This window comes from Eptatretus burgeri, chromosome 17 (assembly GCF_056783735.1).
Source record: "Eptatretus burgeri isolate ZD-2024b chromosome 17, Ebu_testis_v1, whole genome shotgun sequence".
NCBI classification, from domain to species: domain Eukaryota; kingdom Metazoa; phylum Chordata; class Myxini; order Myxiniformes; family Myxinidae; genus Eptatretus; species Eptatretus burgeri.
In genome coordinates, this window is record NC_140977.1 from 26,251,726 (window position 1) to 26,272,854 (window position 21,129).

Genomic DNA, 21,129 nt, shown 5'->3' on the forward strand with positions numbered 1-21,129 from the left:
GTTGAAATAAATGAACTGGAAGGGCACGCAGTGGAGCACCATACCTCCGCCACGTAATGCCTGATCAACGAGATCATATCTGGCGCATTACATTTTTGAGATATCGTGTTTAATATCCTTTTTGAGCCCCATCTATCAATGGTGAAGAATCACATAAAAAATTTCTCGTAGTCGGATCCGGATTCGGATCGTCACCAAAATCTAATCAATGACTCGTGGTCACACACCCAACATATTCACCAAGTTTCGTCGGAATCCGTCCACAACTTTTTAAGTTGTTAAATCTATATCAATTCAATGTTTAACATATGTGAATGTGCTTGATTCATAATATAAATCCTTGTTCTACTTTTTCCCACTTATTCCTGCTAACCCAATTTGGCAACTTTGCAACCCCGGATGACTTTTTCCGCCTTCTGAGCCAGCCTTCGAGTTTCTGGCACCCTCTAGCATCCCGTTTCTGACGCCCTCCATTTCTCTGATGGTTTGGCACCACCTTGAGGCTGTTGCTGCACCTGCATCATCCGTTGCCCTATTATTATTGATTGATAGTGGCAGCATACCTGAAAGGTGGCATGCCCGTTTTTATCGTATACTTTCTGATTTCTGATTGAATAATACGATCCGACTGCAAGCTGTTCTCAGACAGGGCATTGCATCATTCAGTGTGAATCTTGGGGTGTTTCTGTTCCAATTCGTTCAAACAGACTCATACCTGGTTGTCTGTTTTTTATGCATTATCTTAGGCTCGTAGTGGAGCTGCCCCCCCCCCACACACACACACACACGAACATAGATGAACATACGTGACACAACACAACACGAGACTGTTAGACGAGGCAAAGATGGCCACTGAGCTTGTCTGGTGAGTCCACTCTAACCATTAAACCACTAAGTCTGGTAAGTCCACAAGGATGCAGCAAAAAGAGCAGTTTGGTGGGTTGAAACTGCAGGGTCATGTAAATCCAATGAGTGCCGGATTGAATGGCCCTTTATCTGTGAAAATAACTCATTCATCATTGTACTATTATTTGTGCAGAGGTTAATTTTGTGTACATTTTTAAGGACTCGGCGTCACCTTAATGAAATGTCTGAAGTGATATTCTGTGGCTTTTAAAGTGGAACTTTATTCTCCTAATGCACGACCTTCGGTGGGTTGTATCTCAGTAACATACTGTCATGTTTAGACCTACCGCTCAGATATTTGAGAAACATAGTCATGCTGATCAAAATTCTCGTGAAAAATCATGGGAGCACGAACCAAAAGCGATCATTGAAAACAAGGACGTAGTGCTCGCGTACTACCTGATCATCCCATCAAGTGCGAACACAGAAAACAAAGCATTGTGATCAGACATAGTACTTCGATACAAAATGGAAAAGACTATTGCTTATCGATATGTCAGTCCCCAGTGACATTGGTCGGAATAACTTGGAAATTAGCAAAATTATTAAGTGCCAGGATTTGACAAATGAAGTCAAGAGAACCTGGAAGTTGATGGGAGTGATAAAGAAGAACCTGAACTGAGATCTTGAAAAAAACTATACCGGGGAATATGACGACAAGTGAACTACAATTGGAGGCTGCCCAATGTTCAGTGAAGAGGCATAAACGAATCCTTGAAACAAAGACATGAGAGCAGAACCTGCCCCAATGCTTAAATGTTAAAATATCACAACTTGGTGTTCAGAACATGATCCTCGAGAAAAAAAAAATTACCATGAAGACTAATACTTTGTGCCAGGGGAGGGTTTCTTTTGAACTTTCTGACACGTGCTCTTACAACTGATGTGGGAAGCCATCGTGGAAGAAAAAGTTGACTTGTGGGGTTGAGAGACGGAGACAGAGAACATATTATACAATGAATGATAGTGCAAAGAAAAGAAAATGCCTTGAAGAATGAATGAGAAACGAGCAAAGAAAATGATTTGAACTGGAATGGCACTCGGTAGATCATATACCTCCGCCAGACTGAACAGTTTATGTTTTGTAGCCCACTGATAGGCCAGATCTGCATCCTGTACCTTAACCAAAATCTCATGAATTTGTCCTTGTTTTGGCTAAATCACACACTGAAAACTATCCACCCAGCTTCCTACGAATCCGTGCATAACTTTTTGAGATATCATGCGAGAAATCGTTTTTGGTCCCATTTCTCAATGGTGAAGAATCACTTTAAAAATTCCAGTATCTGGATCCGTATCCATACCTTAACCAAAATCTATTGAACCTAACCCGAACACCCAACCTGTCCACCAAGTTTCATCTGAATCGATCCATAACTTTTTGAGATATCCTGCTCACCAACAAACAAACAAAAAAAATACAGACGGACAAACAGGGGTGAAAACATAACCTCTGTCTACTTTTAGTGGTGGAGGTAATTAGCTTAAAGGCCCAGTCACACCTTGACGTTTTAGCCAGCGATGGCAACGTCTTAAAATGTATCTAAAACGCTGGCTTATGTTGAACTTTTGATGTTTTTTTTTAAGTTTTGGTCGTATTCATAACGTGTTGGTCGTATGCATAACGTATTAGTAATGGGCACAGAACGTTTCGTTGTGTTAAAGATAACTTATACCAACGAATGCTTAGCCTGTTGTCGGCGTTCACAACCTATGCCCAACGATAGTTTAACTTAGTCATAGTGTGCTGCACGTATCGCCGACGAACTCGTGGCGTTCTCTGTTAAAAACCTACCACAAGCCGATTTAAATCATAACCGCCTGAAAATTGGAAGTGTCAACATCGCAGTCACACCTTGACGATTTAGCCAGCGTATGCCGACCTATGAAAAATGTGTCTAAAACGCTGGGACACGTCGAATACGGTATGGGTAAGTTGTGTATACGTAAGGAGCACGATAAAAAAACAATGAAGTACCCTGGCATATTACGTGGTACATCTAGTACGTCGTGAAATTTCAAGCATGCTGAAAATTTTATGACGTACTCGACGTATGCCTCACAAGTTCCGCATACGCTGGCATAAGTTCTCGGCACGCTCCACAATCATTTACACACGTCGGCCACACGTTACTTGTAAGTTACTCATAAGTCGAAACACGTCGAGGTAATGTTTAGCATACCCGAAACTTAATTTTTAACCTACGAGTAACATGCTTTGAGCCTATTAGTAGCGTGCTTTGAACCTATGAGTAGCTTGCTTTGAACCTATATGTAACCTATCTCAAACGCACATTGGCGTAAGTAGACAAATTTGATTGACGTCTTCCGGACGACCACAGAACTTACTGAACGTGTTTGTAACTTACAGCTACCGTATAATGGCGTATTGGCAGCGTTTTGCGGAATTGGTATATACAAATGGGCTTCACAAGAGGAACCCGTCAGTGTTCCAGACTCCATTTGAGTAGATGTCAATGTCAATGTCAGTAGCAGTGGCAGTAGCAGTAGTAGTAGTAGTAGTAGTAGTTCGAGAGAATTTAGTGATGTCGATGTTATTAGTAGTAGTAGTAGTAGTAGTTCGAGAGAATTTAGTGATGTTGATGTTAGTAGTAGTAGTAGCAGTAGTAGTAGTTCGAGAGAATTTAGTGATGTCGATGTTGGTAGTAGTAGTTTGAGAGAATTTAATGATGTCGATGTTATTATTATTATTATTAGTAGTAGTAGTAGTAGTAGTTCGAGAGAATTTACTGATGTCGATGTTGGTAGTAGTAGTAGTAGTAGTACTTTGAAGTAACGAGTTGCAAAGTGTGAACAACGTTCGTGCAGCGTGCTTACAAAACGTTACTCATAGGTTAGAAATAAGTTTCGGGTACGTTAAACATTACCTCGACGTGTTTCGACTTATGAATAACTTACAAGTAACGTGTTTCAACGTGTGTCAACGATCGCATAACGTGCCTACAACTTATGGCCAGCATAGCGGAACGTGTGAGTCATACGCCGGCATACGTCGTAAAATTTCAAGCATGAAAAAATTCGAGGAAAACCCAAAAGTTCAACGTTTAAAGCCAGCGTACTACCACTTATGGCGGTGTTTTTCAGCGTGGTCTTAACATATACAAAACGTACCCATAACGTATTCGACGTGTACCAGCGTTTTACACAAATTTTCCAAAAATCGGCATAAGCTGGCTCAAACGTCAAGGTGTGACTGGGCCTTAAGATAGGAAATTTGATGAGCAAAACTGTGTACTGTCACGAGTTGGGGTTTGAACAAGATTCTGAAGATCCAGTTGATGTCCTCAGGGTCAAAGACCTTTGAGCTACAACACAATTCCAATCAGAGAGTTGGTGTCAAAGCCACCCAATGCTCACTTGTTTATACATTTATCGTTTTTAAAAGACGAGTCTAATAATATTTTTTATAAAACATTGCAGTGAAGTCTCATCCAAATAATTTTAAAGAAATATATGTATTTGTATATTGTAATCAGTAAAAAAATAGTGGTAGATAAAAACATTAGAAAGGAAATAACCTGCACCAAAAACTTTAACATTTTCACGCTGACTCTCACGCCGGGGGTATTGCTATAGCTCTCTGTTCTTCGAACAGGCGAGCTAAAAATGAGCCAAGTAGTTAAACGTTTGCAATTGCCATCCTGAATTTAGTTCACAGAATTTCAAACTCACATGGACACACAAAGAAGCAAGACCCAAGCCAGAATATTTATAAGAATCAATGAACTTATTAAACTTCACACTAAACTTCACACTAAGCACGCACGCACGCACGCACACACGCACCTCTGGCTTCTGCCAGTTTCCACATAATGCCATTTAATTATATTCACCTGAGCTTGTAACACTTTCACCACTGAAAACAAATGCAGCGATTCTAAGGTAAAATTGATTCTTCTATTTTACTTCTTCACAACTTTCCACAACTTTTACTTCTTTTAATTCTCGTGATTCTTCACAAACTTTAAACCCTTCACTACAATGTAACAGGTAATCAAAAAGAAAGTTTAGCTTTCCTCCAAGTCTCCGCGCAGGGAAGTTGGATGTTGAAGCACAAAAGACATGGACGGACAACATGCGGTAAAATGTCGAGAGCTCGTTTCTACTATTCACTTTGTTGATGATGGACAGCCTGTGGGTCCCTTAATGAGCACTTGCAGACAGAGGAGACAAAACAGAAGGGCAAAATAGATCTTGCACTTACTTCCTCCAACAAGGTTGATCAAAGTGCTTCTTGTCAGTGATGCTTAAGGAGCACAGATCACTGTCTGTAAAAGACTTGTACATGGTGGAGAATCTGCATGATGAGCACCCAGTCTCTCGGTCCAGCAGCACCCTACCACCCCCTCCCCCCTCTCCCACTTCCATAACTTTGGGTGTCTGATCATGGATGTCTCCAGTTAGAAGCTCTCATCTTCAGTTCTAACAGACTTCAGCTCTGACTAACCCTAACCCTAACCCCAATGCACTCAAACTCAACAACACTTTGTCTCTCTGCATGGGTTTAATCATCAAATCCGCTCACTTAGGAAAAGCCTGCAAGTACTGCCCAATCCAACCTGGCCTCAAGAGTATGATTATTTTGTTCTTCTTCTCCAGCATCTTCTACACCATTGCATAATTTCTTTACACAACCTATCATGTGACCATGACACCAATGGAATCTACAGGATAGGGCACACATGCCAAGGAAGCATGTGCCCTTCATGTCCTGCAGCAGAATTCCTTTGTGGCAATTTTTGCACAGTTCCCACAAAACAATGAATGGTGGTTTTGAGGTTGAAATCTTCAGTTGCGTCCGCAAAATGTAATGCTCGACACAGACAAAAGACAAGATAAATCAAGCGCACTATGATCTCAAACAACAAACACATGAAGCCAAGTTCTGTAAACGAAATTCTCTTTTCCGATGTTTTTCACGTTAAGTTAGTCAACCATGTCACACTTTAAAATACATCTTCACCTTGCGTGTAACAGGTTTGCAGTTCCTTCCAACTTTGTTGAAGATTGTGAGAAATTGTTAGTTCAGGCATGTCAGACTTCTTGAAATTGGCAGGTTTCTGTTTTTAGCCTTGCACGATCTCAAACTGATGGGAAATGGTATTACATTCGGACTGTATGTCAGTGAGTATGTACATCTGTGTGCATACACACTAACTTTAATATAATGCCCCGAGTAGCCAACTTTAATGTTACATCCCTAACGGCCTTGAGCAGTGTTCAACACAATCGTCTAATGCAACCATAACAATTTAACCGCAAGATTTAACTGAAAGTTGATTGCGTACCTTGAATGGAGATCATCGATAAGTTTATCGTGCCCGTTCTTGAGTGTGTATTTGCCCACACCACCCTTGGTTTGAGTTGTAGTGCACGGCCTACAGGGCCTATTATATAGCAAGCCGAACCGGCCTGAGATGTGGCCTTACTGGGCCGAGATGCGAACCGGCCATAGGTGTGATTCGACAACGTTGTCAAGTTTTAACTACAACATTTTTATGTCCCATTTAAGCACAAGTTAATTTTGTGTCTATAATGGACATTATGTTCATGTTAGAGACCTGTTGTATAGTCTTCACCCTGTGTCTGTCTGTCTGTCTGTGCATTTGCGTATTTCTGTCAATGAGCATACTTTTCTTCTCTGTACTCCATATCGAGGAGGTTTGTCTGCGTGTGATGGGTGTCCTGCAGGTTCACATAAAATTAATTAATAATGGTATTTAGAAATGTTAAGTTGGACTAAACATGAACCATTACCAACATATTTTTATATAATACGAGGGCTTGTTGAAAAGTAATGCCTCCTGTTATTTTTCTCCAAATCAGGTTCATAGATTTGAACAAACAAAAGGCAATTTGCACATTAATTCTTCCCGCCATTCATCGGGTGTTAAGTTTCATGATTCTGATGCTAGATGTCTCAGAGCAACATCAGTCAAGATGGCAGAGGGCAGTACATCGTTTTCAGTGCTGTGAAACGTGAAGTATGATACTGAGAGTAAGAGACGGTCAATGAAGTACATACTGCCACAAAGGATCACCAGCCCCAACTTGGCTCTGTCAGATTTTCATCGTTTCTCCAAACTTAAGGAACACAATAAGCTAAATACACCGATGGATCTTTAACATCCATTAACGACCAGTCCTGGCAGAGAGGTCGATTCCTGGGTTAGCACAATGATGCATCACCCTGCATGCAAAACATCAGGATGATAGTTCATAGCTGGGTTGAGATGCCAACCCAAGCAAGGCAGCTCAGAGGGGAGTGTGCTAGGCTATCCTACAAACCATTTTTACTCCACAGCATCAATCAAATACAACCTATGTCCATTTGCTAACACTCCATGTAAATACATGAAAATTGACAACTGTTGACTCCATACCACAACTTAGTCATCGTGACAAGGGACACAGAAACTCAAAATTTGACACAACAAAGAGAAAAAAAATTAAAGATTTGTTTAAAAAATATATTTTAAAAGTTCGCTTTCTTTTGTCCTTTGTTCCTGATTTAGCGGAAGTTCCGACTTTAGCCGATTGACATGTACAGCAAAGTAACACAAGTAAATGGATGCAGGTTTTAATATCCATATAATACACGTATGGTAGATATATTTTCCAATTCTAATGGTCTCCAGAACATGTCAATTCAAATTTACATCAAGTCTTTCTTTTGGAACCAATGCACCTGTGCACGTGTAAAAAATGATCTAATCACCCCCGTGCATGCGAAGCTAAAAGTGGGATAAAGCAATTGGTTCATGTCTGTCTGTCCATCTATCCTTCTGACTTATCAGGTTATAATTATCAGTTATGATTTCGGAATAACTTATTTCAATTAAATATTATACGTTGAACACTAATTGGAACATCAATAGGAAGACGAGTCTGCCGTTTCACAGTACTTTGTCTCCGAATGCACCCCGATCACACTTGCACAGAGAAGAGCGAGATCATCTTTAGATCCTCGTGGAGGATCTCTAAGTCTTACTCACATTGTTGTTCTTCATCTTCTTCTTGTGGACTTTTTTGTTTCACATCCTACAGTTTTCATCGAAACTTCCTGAAACTTGGTGTACATATGTAAAAATATCGTGCGCAGACAGTAACCACCTCTGATTTTAAAAATTCCTCATAGAAAAAAAAAGTTATGATGTCAAAATATCTCCGCTAATGGAAATCACCTAAAAACTTATCACAAACTAGGCAAGCTTTTTGAATTCTGTTTGTGGGAATCGAACAGGGCATTAGCAGAGATGAATTACCGCACATATGATACATCACTATGATGTCATATCAATTTTTATGACGTCGTTCCTATTTTTTGACATTTTTTGTTTCATAACCCAGAGTTTTCATCGGATCTTCGTGAAACTTGCCATGTATATGCAGAAAGTCCACCCGCAGGCAGTAACCATCTCCGATTTTGGAAATTCTTCCGAGAAAAAAAAGTTGACGTCATAATATCGCCGCTAATGGAAATCGCCTATACCATTATCTCCGAAACTTTGCGGGAATCAAGCCGGGCATTAGCACAGATAATTTATCACAAACCTGATACATCACAATGACGTCATATTCGTTTTTATAACGTCATCATTCAGAGGACGAGGATCTTAGCTCATTTGAGCTTGTTTCACTCCGTCTGTCTGCCCGGCAGAAAATCATTCCAAACAGGAACGTTACTATTTTAATGATGTCATAAAGGACACAAACAGGCACATATAACTAATGTAACATGTTACATCGGGTGATGTAACATGGTAAAACGGTAGTAAAACCCGGAAATAATTTATTAATACGAATTTTACAATATTTATTTTATTTAATTTCAATTATATACTTAAATATTGAAGAATTCCCTGTGTCGTAAGAGGCGACCAGGGTTGCGTCAGGAAGGGCATCCGGCGTAAAACCTGTGCCAAATCAGTATGCAGATCATAATGGATGATCCGCTGTAGCGACCCCTAACGGGAGCAGCTGAAAGATGAACAACAACAACTTTAATATTATAGAACACCAATCACCTTCTTAATACCAACAAGAACCTCAAGCTTTGCAGTACTTGGACATATTCTACAGGGTGGTGAACAAGGTAGTGTATAAGACAGCTTCAATAGCGCTAAAGTTCCGGATTTTTTTTTTAACCTATCATTAAAAAATCATTATTCCATTATAAATGAAGCATATAGCTGAACACTGCATGGGGTATCGTATTCTATGAACTCTGTAGTTTACTGTTTTAGTTTTTGACTCCAATCTCCACTTCCATGTCTGTTATTGTACATTTTCGAGTCTAAACAAGTGGCAAGGCATGGAGTGAGTATTTTTTTTTCCGATGGATGACTTTCCGATTTTAAACAGCTTTATCAAAAAAGTCATTTTTGTTTTCTTTGAGATGAAATTTCTGATAGATGTCTGATGAAATGAAATACAACCCCAAAATGATAGCCTTGTGTTTATTACCTCTGCCAGCGAAGGTGGATGGAGGTTATGTTTCTACCTCCGCCAATGAAGATAGACGGAGGTTATGCTTTCACCCCTGTTTGTCTGTTTCTTTGTCTGTCTTTCTGTCTGTTTGTCTATCTGTGAGCAGGATATCTCAAAAAGTTTTGGTCGATGAAATTTGGTGGACAGGTTGGGCGTGTGACAAGGACAAATTGGTTACATTTTGGTGAAGATCCAGATCTGGATCTGAGAATTTTCAATATGATTCTTTACCATTGAGAGTATGGTAGGTGACACAAACAAGCGAAATTAAATTTTGGTTCACGTCTGGATACAGATTCAGCATATCAGTGGGAAACAATATGTAAACTAGCCTGATGTTGGCTTCGTGGTTAGGGTCGCTGGCTTGGGATCTTAGGCTGGCTTAGTGGTTAGGGTGGCTGGCTTGTGGATCTTAGCGTTCTGAGTTCAAGCCCTATTTTCTGTTGAATTAACACCAGGTGGGTTGACTCAGCCTGTCATCCTTCTGAGGTTGGCAAAATGAGCAGCAGTGTGCTGGTATTAGAGCTTGGAGTGGTGACCTGTCCAGGATTGTGCCCAATAGCCCAGGAGACTGCGTAGGCAGCACCATTGCTCTGCAGTGAGTATGGTCCCAATGGATTAAAAAAAAAAAATTGGTATCAGAGTACAGCATCAGCAGCACAGCCACCACGCCCCAACAAAGTGATAGCTACCCAGCAGCCAAGTTACCGTACACAAGAGGAAAAAGAAGAAGAAGAAGAATATGTAAACTGTTCAGCTGGTGGTGGTATGTGCTCCACCAAGTGCCGTTCTCGTCACCCTGTTTGTCTGTGTCTGTCTGTTTGTTTGTGAGCAGGATATCTCAAAAAGTTATCGACGGATTCAGATAAAATTCGGTAGACAGGTTGTTTGTGTGACAAGGACCAATTGGTTCGATTTTGGTGAAGATCCGGATCCGGATATGACAATTTTCTTAATTTCTTAAGAGGTTCTTCACCATTGAGAGATCGGGCCAAAGACGATACATCGATAGCATGATACATCATTTTTGTTTTTAATGTTTTACAAAAACTACTGTTTAAAATTAATAGCTCTGCATTTTCAAATCGCATTCTTAACCACCCCCAGCCCTTATTACCCACCTGTAACTTCTGTCTTCCTTTGTCTGTGCTTTGCTATGCAGGGACGACCGGGGCCTATCGGGCCCCGAGGACCAAAGGGTCTTTTAGGCCCTCCGGGGATCTACGGGCCTACTGGAGTGAAGGGTCACAAAGGGAGCATGGGCCAGCCTGGTCGCCATGGTGAGAAAGGTCATTTGGTAAGTGACTACTCAAATCACACGTCACGTATACACTCGGTATGTCGCGTGGAAATTTGACTGACTAATGGTAGCCAATCTGTCAAGACATAGAACAAAATATCATTTACATTATATTATTTACAAGATCTCATGTGACAAATGAATCGTCGACGTGACATTGCACATTCAGTCGTCAGCGAATGTGGTTTTTTTTTTCATCCGTCTTGTTCTGATTAATCAACAAGAGTGAGGAAAGCCAGGTGTCCACATTGTCCGCAATGCATCACATACACACTTCCACAGTCGTGTGCACGGAAAAGCTGGGTGACATGCACCGGGTGTTGGGATGTGGTAATTGAGACACACCAGTTGTAGCAAACTTTTAACAATGGAAATTGTCAGGGCAAATTTCAGGGCAGCACGTGAACCGTGCTGACCTGAAAATGGAGACGGTCAGGTATAGGTGTGAAATGTGGTTGATATTGAGGACTTTTATTATATGCATATCAAATATATTGCCTGGTGTTGGCTTCATGGCTAAAGTGGTGGGCTTGTGATCCTAGGGTCCTGAGTCCAAATCCCATTTGGCTGTTGAATTAATACCAGGTGGGGTTGACTCAGCCTGTCATCCTTCTGAGGTTGGCAAAATGAGTACCGGCTTGCTAGTATCCTGTGTTAGATTGGTGACCCATCCATCCAATTCAATAGCCCAGGAGACTGCTTAGGCAGCACCAACATTCTGCACAGAGTGTGGTCCCAATGGATGGATGGATATCAAATATAGAAACATCCATATTTCGGGAAACAAACCTTATGGAGGAATTTTACATGCAGGACAAAGACATTATTACACAATTGACAAATGCATATTGAATATGGGATTTGAATCTTGGTTCCTTGCATCACAGAGGGTTCAGATGGGAACACTAACAGGCTAACCCAATATTTTGACCAATATATTCAGTTTGAGGGGAAACAAAGTTGAGTTTCAAGCGAAACTTGATTAAATTATATATATATATATATATATTCAACACATAGATCTTTCACTTTGTTCAAACATTTTGATAACAATCACTTTTATCCATTGAAACTTTTAAAATCTAACCCGAACACTTGATTGATAAAATTCACCATCTGAGGCTTGGGCAGCAAATGCAACTTTCGTGAATGTCTCATCAATTCACATGGAGACAAGATTGTGTACAATTGGCCAAAATACATGTGCAATGTGCTTACGTTTCTTGAGTTAACTGACTTAACTGATTTAACTGACACACCCTGTTTAACTGAGCCAGTCGTGCACCCACCAACCCACAAAGGCAAGACTTTCCTCCTCCACTGGGGGAGTTCAACATGTAGGTTGCATTTAATGCTTTATGCTATTTCACATTTAGGATGTTAAATGAAGAACGTACACCTCTGTAAGTTTCCTTTAACCATCTCCTCCGTTGTTTCTTATGCACGAGCTCGTATTTGATCTGTTTATTGATTTGAACTTTGATTTCCATGCCACTCATACGTTTTCCTTCCTGAATCAAATTGATTTTTTTGTTTTGTTTGTTTGTTTTGTGTTCTCTTAATATGCAATGAAGATGGAGAGTTGTGGTTCTGCAATTTGTTCCATTTTTGATCCTGTGACTCATCATGTTTTTCTCACCTTGTTTGACCACCAAAGGGCACGATTGGTGTTCCTGGATTTGCAGGTATCGATGGCATTCCGGTAAGTCCTGCTGTCCTCAAAAATCTGAGATTTCCATTTGCATGCATTTAGTAACATTTTCTGTTAACTGAGCACTTCGAGGATGGGTTGATTATCTTCTACTCATTGTCATTCTTCACCGATTGTCTCATTGTAGGGACATCCCGGACAACCAGGGCCCAGGGGTCCAGCTGGTGCTGACGCCTGCAATGGAACACATGGAGAACCGGGAGATCCTGGCTATGGTAGTGGTTTGCCAGGCCTAAGAGGTCTTCCAGTAAGTTTCCATCATGCCTCCCCCTGTCCTGCCCACATGACAACTCTTCTGTTTTTGTCAATAGTGAAGTGACATCAAAGGACGATGAAAACTTAATTGTTCGATGAAGCGCATCTTGTATGCAGAACAAACGGTTTGTCTTTAAAAGTCTTACAGACTGGAAAAGTATCTCTGGGAGTGAACACAGATGGTCGTGCAGGTCATTTTTAAATTCGATATCAAAACTTAAGAGTTCCGATTGACTTGAGGATTGACCTGGTGATTCAACCACAGATGGATCCTGATATTGAACGGGAGATTGAACGGGATTTTTTTTTCTGAGGTTCACATGGAGACTGGTGCAGAAATGTACTTGCAGAATTAGAATGCAATTAGTAAAGACAAAAATAAAATAAAAAATAAAAAAAGAATGATACATTACTTGCAGTAACTGTTTCATACCCAGTGGTGGCACTCACAGATTTTGAAGTATTTGAGAAAAGTTGAATTTTTCAAAGATAACTTTCAATTTGCAATTGGGTACAATATTGTTGTGCTTCATTACATGGTGTATGGCGATTTTGTTTTTCTTTGGATCTGTTCAGGGACTCATTGGGTCCAAAGGGCAAAAGGGAGAGGCATCGTACGGAGACTTCACTGGAGTAGGAAATCCGGTGAGTTTTTGGAAGCACTGCACCTAACCTGTCTTACAGCTCATCTCTTGTCCGATAAGAAGTAGAGCCGAGTGTATCCAGAAGCAGCAACATTCATCGGTAACTGAAGTGCTGGTTAAGGCCCGGTCACACCTTGACGTTTTAGCCAACGTATGCCGATTTTTGAATTTTTTTTCTAAAACGCTGGCACACGTTGAATACGTTATGGGTAAGTTTTGATAACATTGAGAGCACGCTGAAAAACACTGCCATACGTCGTTGTACGTTGGCTTTAAACGTTGTACTTTTTGGTTGTCCTCAAATTTTTTCATGCTTGAAATTTCACGACGTATGCCGGCGTATGACTCACAAGTTCCGCTACGCTGGCCACAAGTTGTATGCACGGTCTGCGATCGTTGACAGACGTCAACACATGCTACTTGTAAGTTAATCATAAGTTGAGACACGCCGAGGTAATGTTTAGCGTACCCGAAACTTATTTCTAACCTATGATTAACGTGTTGTTGGCACGTTACGCGATCGTTGCCACACATCGACAGACGTTACTTTTAAGTTACTCATAGGCTGAAAGACGTCGGTATAATGGATCGTCCTTGCGTCAGCGTCCACGGCCACGGCCAGGACACTTATTTGTAGCATTCTTCAAACTTTTCTTCGGCATGACGAGGATGTTCACACTTCGATGTCTAGCTTGGCTATGATTCCAATTGTTCATCGGCAGCGTCTATTTAAAATAGTCGAGTTTGAGCGATTTAGCACGTTCAATAGAAACGATTAAAATTTCCAAACCCCAGCGTCAAAAAACAAAGGCGAGTGACAGCAATTTAAATCGTTCATTGTAAACAATGAAACTAGCTGAGTGGTACCGTTTAAAAGTCGTTGAGTGTAAAAAAATCCAATTGTTGAGCGCAAGCATCTACTTTCAATAGTGGAGATGCAGCCATTTAAATCGTTGAGTTTATCATTTAAATCGTTAAATCGTTAAACGCAAGGACGATCCATCATAACCCACACCCTCCCCCTCACACTCACCTACTACTGCCAACATGAACAAACTACAACTACTACTAATACTAATACTGATACTGATACTGTTACTGCTGACATGGACATCGACTCAAAAAGGACTCAAAAACACTGTTGGGTTCCCCTTTTATGAGCAGCATTTTTATATACCAATTCCCAAAACCGCTGGGAACACGTCTTTATATGGCAGTTGTAAGCTAGAAACATGTTAATTTTTTTTTTGTCGACTGGAAGACGTCGTTGGAATACGTCTACATATGTCGATGTGTGTTGGGACTACGTAAAGAATTGGTTCAAAGCACGTCAAACATAAGTTAGAAATAAGTTTCTCGTTTAAAAGACATTACCGCGACGTGTTTCGACTTATGAGTAGTTTATAGTCCAAGAGCATTAGGTCAAAATAGGCCCTAATCTGGACATTTTTGGTAACAAGCTGATTTTTTCAGGATAGGTCCAGGAATATGTCTAGAATAACATACTAAAAGTCCTCATAAATCCTCCTTGAGCGTTTTCCGCAATCCAAGATGGCGTCCAAAATGGCTGCCTCTTCTGTTTTTCTCATAACTTTGCAAGCAGGTTTCCCCAAAACACACTTTAAATGTCTACATATATGTTTTGAAGTATGAGGAACTCATTAGAATACATCTTAAGAGATGCTGAAACACGCAAGTACCAATAAGACCTCTTGAGTTCTTCTAAAAATCCAAAATGGTGTCCAAAATGGCCGTTATTAACAATTTTATCTCAAAATTGTTTAAATATTTATCATTAATTAATTAACTGTGATATTTCATCCTGAAAATATTCAACAAACATTTCAATTATAAATGTGGTTGCTGTGCATACAGTATTCAAATCAATTTGAATGTTAAAGTCTAGAAGTGTGCCCTTAATCGCTTATGACATTACGAGGGAAACATTGTACCATCAGTTTGATGCTAAACAGACAGGGCGACATAAATTTGCCATATGGTCCATTTTCGTCAGCTAAAGCTCGGAAATTGAAAACTTGGTGCTAACCTTTTTTTACCAACAAGATGCAGTTGATGTCTACCATGAGGTGAGTTCTATTTGAAACATTCCGTTATCATTAAGGAAGTAAAACTATTATTTTTGGTACCCAGACTAAATGCATGATCAAAATTTGTGTCTTCATGCATGTACTACACAGTACTGTGTAATATCACTTGACAGGGAATTTCTGTGGAGTAGTCTATCGTTACACCTAAAACATTGTATTGAATCATTTTATTTGTTTCATGCAGATGAAAAGAATTATAGTATGATAGAAATCAGAGAGTGTATGACACTCCTTCCTCTTGGTACATGTATGCTGTATTTGTATAAAAGGTTCCTTTTTTGTGTGTGTCATGTCATTCCTATATTGTGATATGCTAGTATACATTCATTATTAATAATAGCAGACATTTTAAAGTGCCTTTTCCATTGGATACAAAGTGCTATGAGATGTCATCCCTGGTTGTCATAGGAGATAAAATATATTACCAGGCTGCGACAGTACAAGTGCAGTGCACATCTAGGGATAACAAAATAAGTTAGTCTTCAAGTCACGTATTACATGGCAGTGAATTTCTGTGGAGTAGCCACTATCATCATCATTTTCCTCTCGGGTTTCCTTGCGAGATTTTCTCTGCCAATACAATTCCTACCAGACATTCTGGCACCCCACAATGAGTTGATTCATCCGTAATTTAACTTCACAGGTATCAATATGTAAACATGCTATAGAGTACTGTGATTGTGATGTGTTATAGAAATTGCAGAATCATGTGATGGCAATCATGTGATGGCATTGGCACTTGTGTGCTTCTACATCTCTTATAATGTATTCTATTGAGTTCCTTGTACTTCAAAACATATATTTAGACATCTAAAGTGCGTTTTGGGGAAACCTACTTGCAAAGTTAAGAGAAAAACATGAAATGGCGGCCATTTTGGACGCCATCTTGGATTGCGGAAAACGCTCAAGGAGATTCATGAGGACTTTTAGTATGTTATTTCACACACATTCCTGGACCTTTCCTGAAAAAATCAGCTTGTTACCAAAAATGTCCAGGTTAAACCCTAATACTCTTGGACTATTATAAGTAGCCTTTGTGGACGTGTGTAAGCGTCCACATACCGTGTGTAAAACTTATCCCCATCGCATGCGGAACGTGTGTCATACGCCGAGTACGTCGTAAAATTTTGAACATGTTTAAAATTTCTTGACGTACTCTACTTCCTACGACGTATGATAGCGTACTTTAGCGTTGTACTCACGTATACCAAACTTACTCATACCGTATTTGACGTGCCCCAACGTTTTAGACACATTTTTCTTAGGTCGGCATACGCTGGCAAGATCGCCAAGGTGTGACCGCGATATTGACACTTCCATTTCTACGGCAGTTATGATTCGAATCGTTGTGCGTCAGCCTTTTAATAGGCTACGTCACGACATCGTTGGCGATGTGTGCAACGCGCTATGCCGAAGTTAGACTATCGTTGGGCATCGGTTGTGTATGCCGACAACAGGTTCAGCATTCGTTGGTATAAGTTATCTCTAACACAACGAAACGTTCTGTGTCCGTTACTAATACGTTATACATAAGACGAAGTCGCTATGAATACGTCCGAATCTTTAAAAAAAAAAACATCAAAAGTTCAACGTAAGCCAGCGTTTTAGATACATTTTAATACGTTGCCATCGCTGGCTAAAACGTCAAGGTGTGACCGGGCCTTTATCATCTCATGCTCTGAGTCTGTTAAATTCAGGAAGTGAAAAGACCGACGGGTGAATTTTGTTCAATTTACGTACCAATGGAGTGTCTCATGTTATATCACATCATCGTGGCAGAGACTTACTACAGGCAGCAAAATCCTGTCTGTTTATACAGGAGAATAAATATCGAATGAGTCACGTGACAACCTCACATCACAATAGCTCACTTCTTTCTTCTCTCCAACCCTTTTCGCTCAAAAATGGAGGGAGAGACAGAGAGAAAGCGAAATAGGAAGGGAAGGAGGGTGGATATTATTGTGTGATTCTGGCCTTCTTGGAGAAGACAACGCATTGTAATATGCCACTGGGCAGTGAAAGCAGTTTTGACCATTTGGAATAAACCTGAGAGCAATCGTATCCGTTCAATTCAAACCCTTCGGTGTGTGAATTCAGACCGTTTTTCACGTGACTTCAGTGACAGGTTCCCACTTTCAGGCAAGAGACTTAGTGAAAATTTATTATTAAATAACATTCTTCTTCTTCTTGCGTGGGCAGCTTATGTGCCAGGGTAGCTATCATTTCTTGGAAGCGTGACTGTGTCGCTGATGCAGTGCCCTTCTACCAGTACACACACTGGTACTCATTTCACCGAGCTCGGAAGGATGACATGCTGAGTCAACCCCCTGGTGTATTAATTCAGCGGCCAATGGAGCTTGAACTCAGGACCCTAGGATCCCAAGCCGCCACCCTAATTACTAAGCCAACACCAGGCTGTTAAATAACATTTTTGGCCTGCTATCTATCCTCTAAATGTTTGTGGTCACCATTGGCAGATGGTGCGCAGAGCTTTGCAAAAACCTCGGATCCATGAATTGCAAGGTTCAATGCATGTTGTGCATTTGTTATGTCGTACTTTATTGACTAAGTTTGTGGTTTTACGAGTATGAAAATATGTTGTTTTTTTTTGTTCTTCTTATCTTTCTTAATCATTTCTTTCTTTTCAGGGAGATCCTGGTATTCCTGGAGCACCTGGTTTACCAGTAAGTATAACAAGATTGCTTGATCACATCAATCTCAGACGTAGAGCACTTTTGATTGAATTATCTCATTTCAAGACCTTCATGAGAAATTGGATGCCAATGTTCTCAGTAAATGGTGCCGTTATAATGTGTTGTGACACTGTGGTGTTGTTGCAGGGTGCCCCGGGATCCATTGGTTATGAAGGTCCTCAAGGTCCCGTAGGATTACCCGGTCTCTCTGTAAGCTTTTCTTTATGCATGGACAAACACAGTAACATCTCAAGAACCACAAATTCCCCAAAAAAGTGTGACATAGTTATCCTTGACAATATTAAGGTCAACTAGCTCATTGTTCTCAAGGTTCACTTGATTTTTTTTTTAATGAATGTCGTGGGCCATCACTGAAACAAAGGTGTTTCGAGTAACGGGGCATCACTATGTTGATCACTTCATGGTTCAGAGTTCCGCGGTGACTGTTGGCACAGTATTGAGTGTTTATTTGGCTCATTCTTGAAATTTGTGCGAGTGTGATTGGTTGAAATGTGGTGGATAAGTTTTCGAAAGGTTTTTTTTTATTTTCTCAGTTATTTCAATGGGAAAGTAATCCTATGGGTCAGTTAATTGCAAATTTGACAAAAATCCTGGACTAGTTCTTGTTGGCGGTGTTATTTGGTTGTGCGTTTGTATAAGTGAGATTGTTGCTGGGATGCTGATTCATTGCTGATTCAATGTTGAGTTAAGGTTTGAATGATATTATTGAAAGCATCAGGTTTTGGCAGGAAGACATCGGTATAGTTGTGAAATATGTAAAACAGGAAGACAATCCAAAAGTAAATTAGAACAGCACTTGATCGAGCGCATACCTCAATTCATCCTTGTCACCCACCCAACCGGTCCACCAAAGTTCGTTCGAATTCGTCCATAACCTATTAAGATATCCTTCTCACAAACAGACAAATATACAGACACACAAACAAACACACAAACAACATTTTTTAACGTTCCATATCCAGATCTGGATCTTCACCAAAAACGAATCAATTCTTCCTTGTCACACTCCCAACATGTCTACCAAATTTCGTTTCAATTTGTCCATAATAATTTGAGATATCATGCTCACAGACAGACAGACAAACAGAAAGGGGTGGAAATACAACCTCCGTCCACCTTTGGTGGCAGAGATAATGAAATAGGTGACGTTTACTCGAAGGATTTCAAAGATCGTTAAAGGGCAATGCTTGGCCTCCTAAAATCAAAGTGTGGTTAGATCATGTTTTCTTGTATTCTTCCAAGAATAAGAAAGGGATTCGAATTCATGAGCAAAGCAATACATGTTAACCTGCGATTGGAAAAATTGGTGCTTTAAACAAGGTTTCACACTCCGAGTAGACAATTCCAGGGGTGAAGGTGAAGGAAGAGGTGAATGAATGAATGGAGTTCACATGAGCTGAAACAGTAGCACTCTACTGACGCACTCTGGGGTCGCTGTACCCTGGTTTATTACTGTTTGTTTATTACGCGTAGATGGAGGAAGCCGGTGGTGTTAGGTTTCAGGTCTGTATGAGCATGGTACACATGGGGGAAGTGTGTATGTACAATAAATTTTTACCCCGCACACATGAAGCAAAAAGCGGGATTAAGTAATTGGTTCACTTTGTCTGTCTGTCTGTCAAACGTCGGATTATGATCGAGGAACAGCTTAATTGCAATTTAATTATATATTTTTTGCATGAATTGGAACATGAATCGAAAAACGAACCTGCCGTTTAACGGTTCTTTGGCTTGTTTGAGATTCATCCCATTTGAAATCGATAAATTGAGATTCATCCCGATCATGTGTACACAGAGACGAGTGAGATCATTCTCTGTCTGTCTGTCTGGCAGTCAAACAAAATTGAAAATAATTCCAAACAGGAAACTTACTGTTTTTAGCGATGTCATAAAGGACACAAACAACAGGCACGAAGAAACTAATGTAACGTGTTCAATAAGGTGGTGTATAAGATGCTGCGTCAACGGCGGTAAATTTCCAAGTTTTTTTTTTAACCTTGAATCCTTCGAACCATGAGCTCCTTGGACTTTCGGCTCCCCCACCCTGGGCTCGCTGGAGAAAAATCCGACCGCTCGGGTATACGGAGGTTTGGATAGCGGCTGGTAAAACGGTGCTAGTGTTCAAAGGGTTAAATTACTTATTTTATTTCCATTCACTTATACACTTGAACACGAGAACTCAAATCACCTTTTTATCACTTTCAAAACCCTTTCGTTTAGCAGTACTTGTACAAAATATTATAGCATTTAACGTCATCATAACCAATCAAATTTTCATGCTACAGACCCTGCCTATGTCCTTGTGTCTCAAGACTGCATGGGGGTAATGTGTTCTATGAACTCTATAGTTCCATTTTGTATATGTCATATATGGATGGTTCATTCACTCGATGTTTGCTGACACATACACAGTATTGCAATGCTTAAACCCATTTTTCTCACTTCAGTTTCTCACTTAAACTTTGTAATAACGTGTATGTGATGTTTATATTTTTCCCTCTTTCCCTTATCCAGGGTTACCCAGGACCACCTGGACCCCCAGGGGACTCGGTAAGCCCTGCATTTAATTGCATATCCATTTCAGGACTTGTAGTGATGCTGGATGTGTTTATATATGAACTATGTAAGTCGTAAGATATCAGAATATTTTGCACTCCAACATTTTCCCCCCACACTTGCCATATATGTATTCCCCCGACCTCCTGATACCTTTTCCTCTATCTCCACTCAACCCCATTCTCTCTCTTTTCTTTTCCTCCTTCCAAACTTTGTGCAATTCTTCCTTATCGTATTTCAGAGGAAATGCAAGGATATGGTAGAGAATAAACCTGTATGAAAAGGCAATGCTATACCAACATCTCATCTCGACTGCTCTTCGTCCATGGCTATACGATGAAATGATATGGAAAACAGAACAATCCATGCAAGAACAACTTGCAAATTTCCATAGATTTACATGATCTCTGAATATCTGACTCGT

General features: G+C 40.3%; 1 protein-coding gene across 2 annotated transcripts in view; it reads left to right on the plus strand.

Annotated features, from left to right (window-relative positions):
- The window catches only part of LOC147009592 (uncharacterized), a 270,091-nt gene that overhangs the window by 133,240 nt on the left and 115,722 nt on the right, over window positions 1-21,129 (plus strand). For both annotated transcript variants that reach the window (XM_085862391.1, XM_085862392.1), the window contains exons 4-10: window positions 10,580-10,714; window positions 12,375-12,419; window positions 12,556-12,675; window positions 13,260-13,328; window positions 18,084-18,119; window positions 18,276-18,338; window positions 20,664-20,699. In XM_085862391.1, the coding sequence (XP_085718517.1) occupies window positions 10,580-10,714; window positions 12,375-12,419; window positions 12,556-12,675; window positions 13,260-13,328; window positions 18,084-18,119; window positions 18,276-18,338; window positions 20,664-20,699 (504 nt within the window). The remainder of the gene's footprint in view (window positions 1-10,579; window positions 10,715-12,374; window positions 12,420-12,555; window positions 12,676-13,259; window positions 13,329-18,083; window positions 18,120-18,275; window positions 18,339-20,663; window positions 20,700-21,129) is intronic.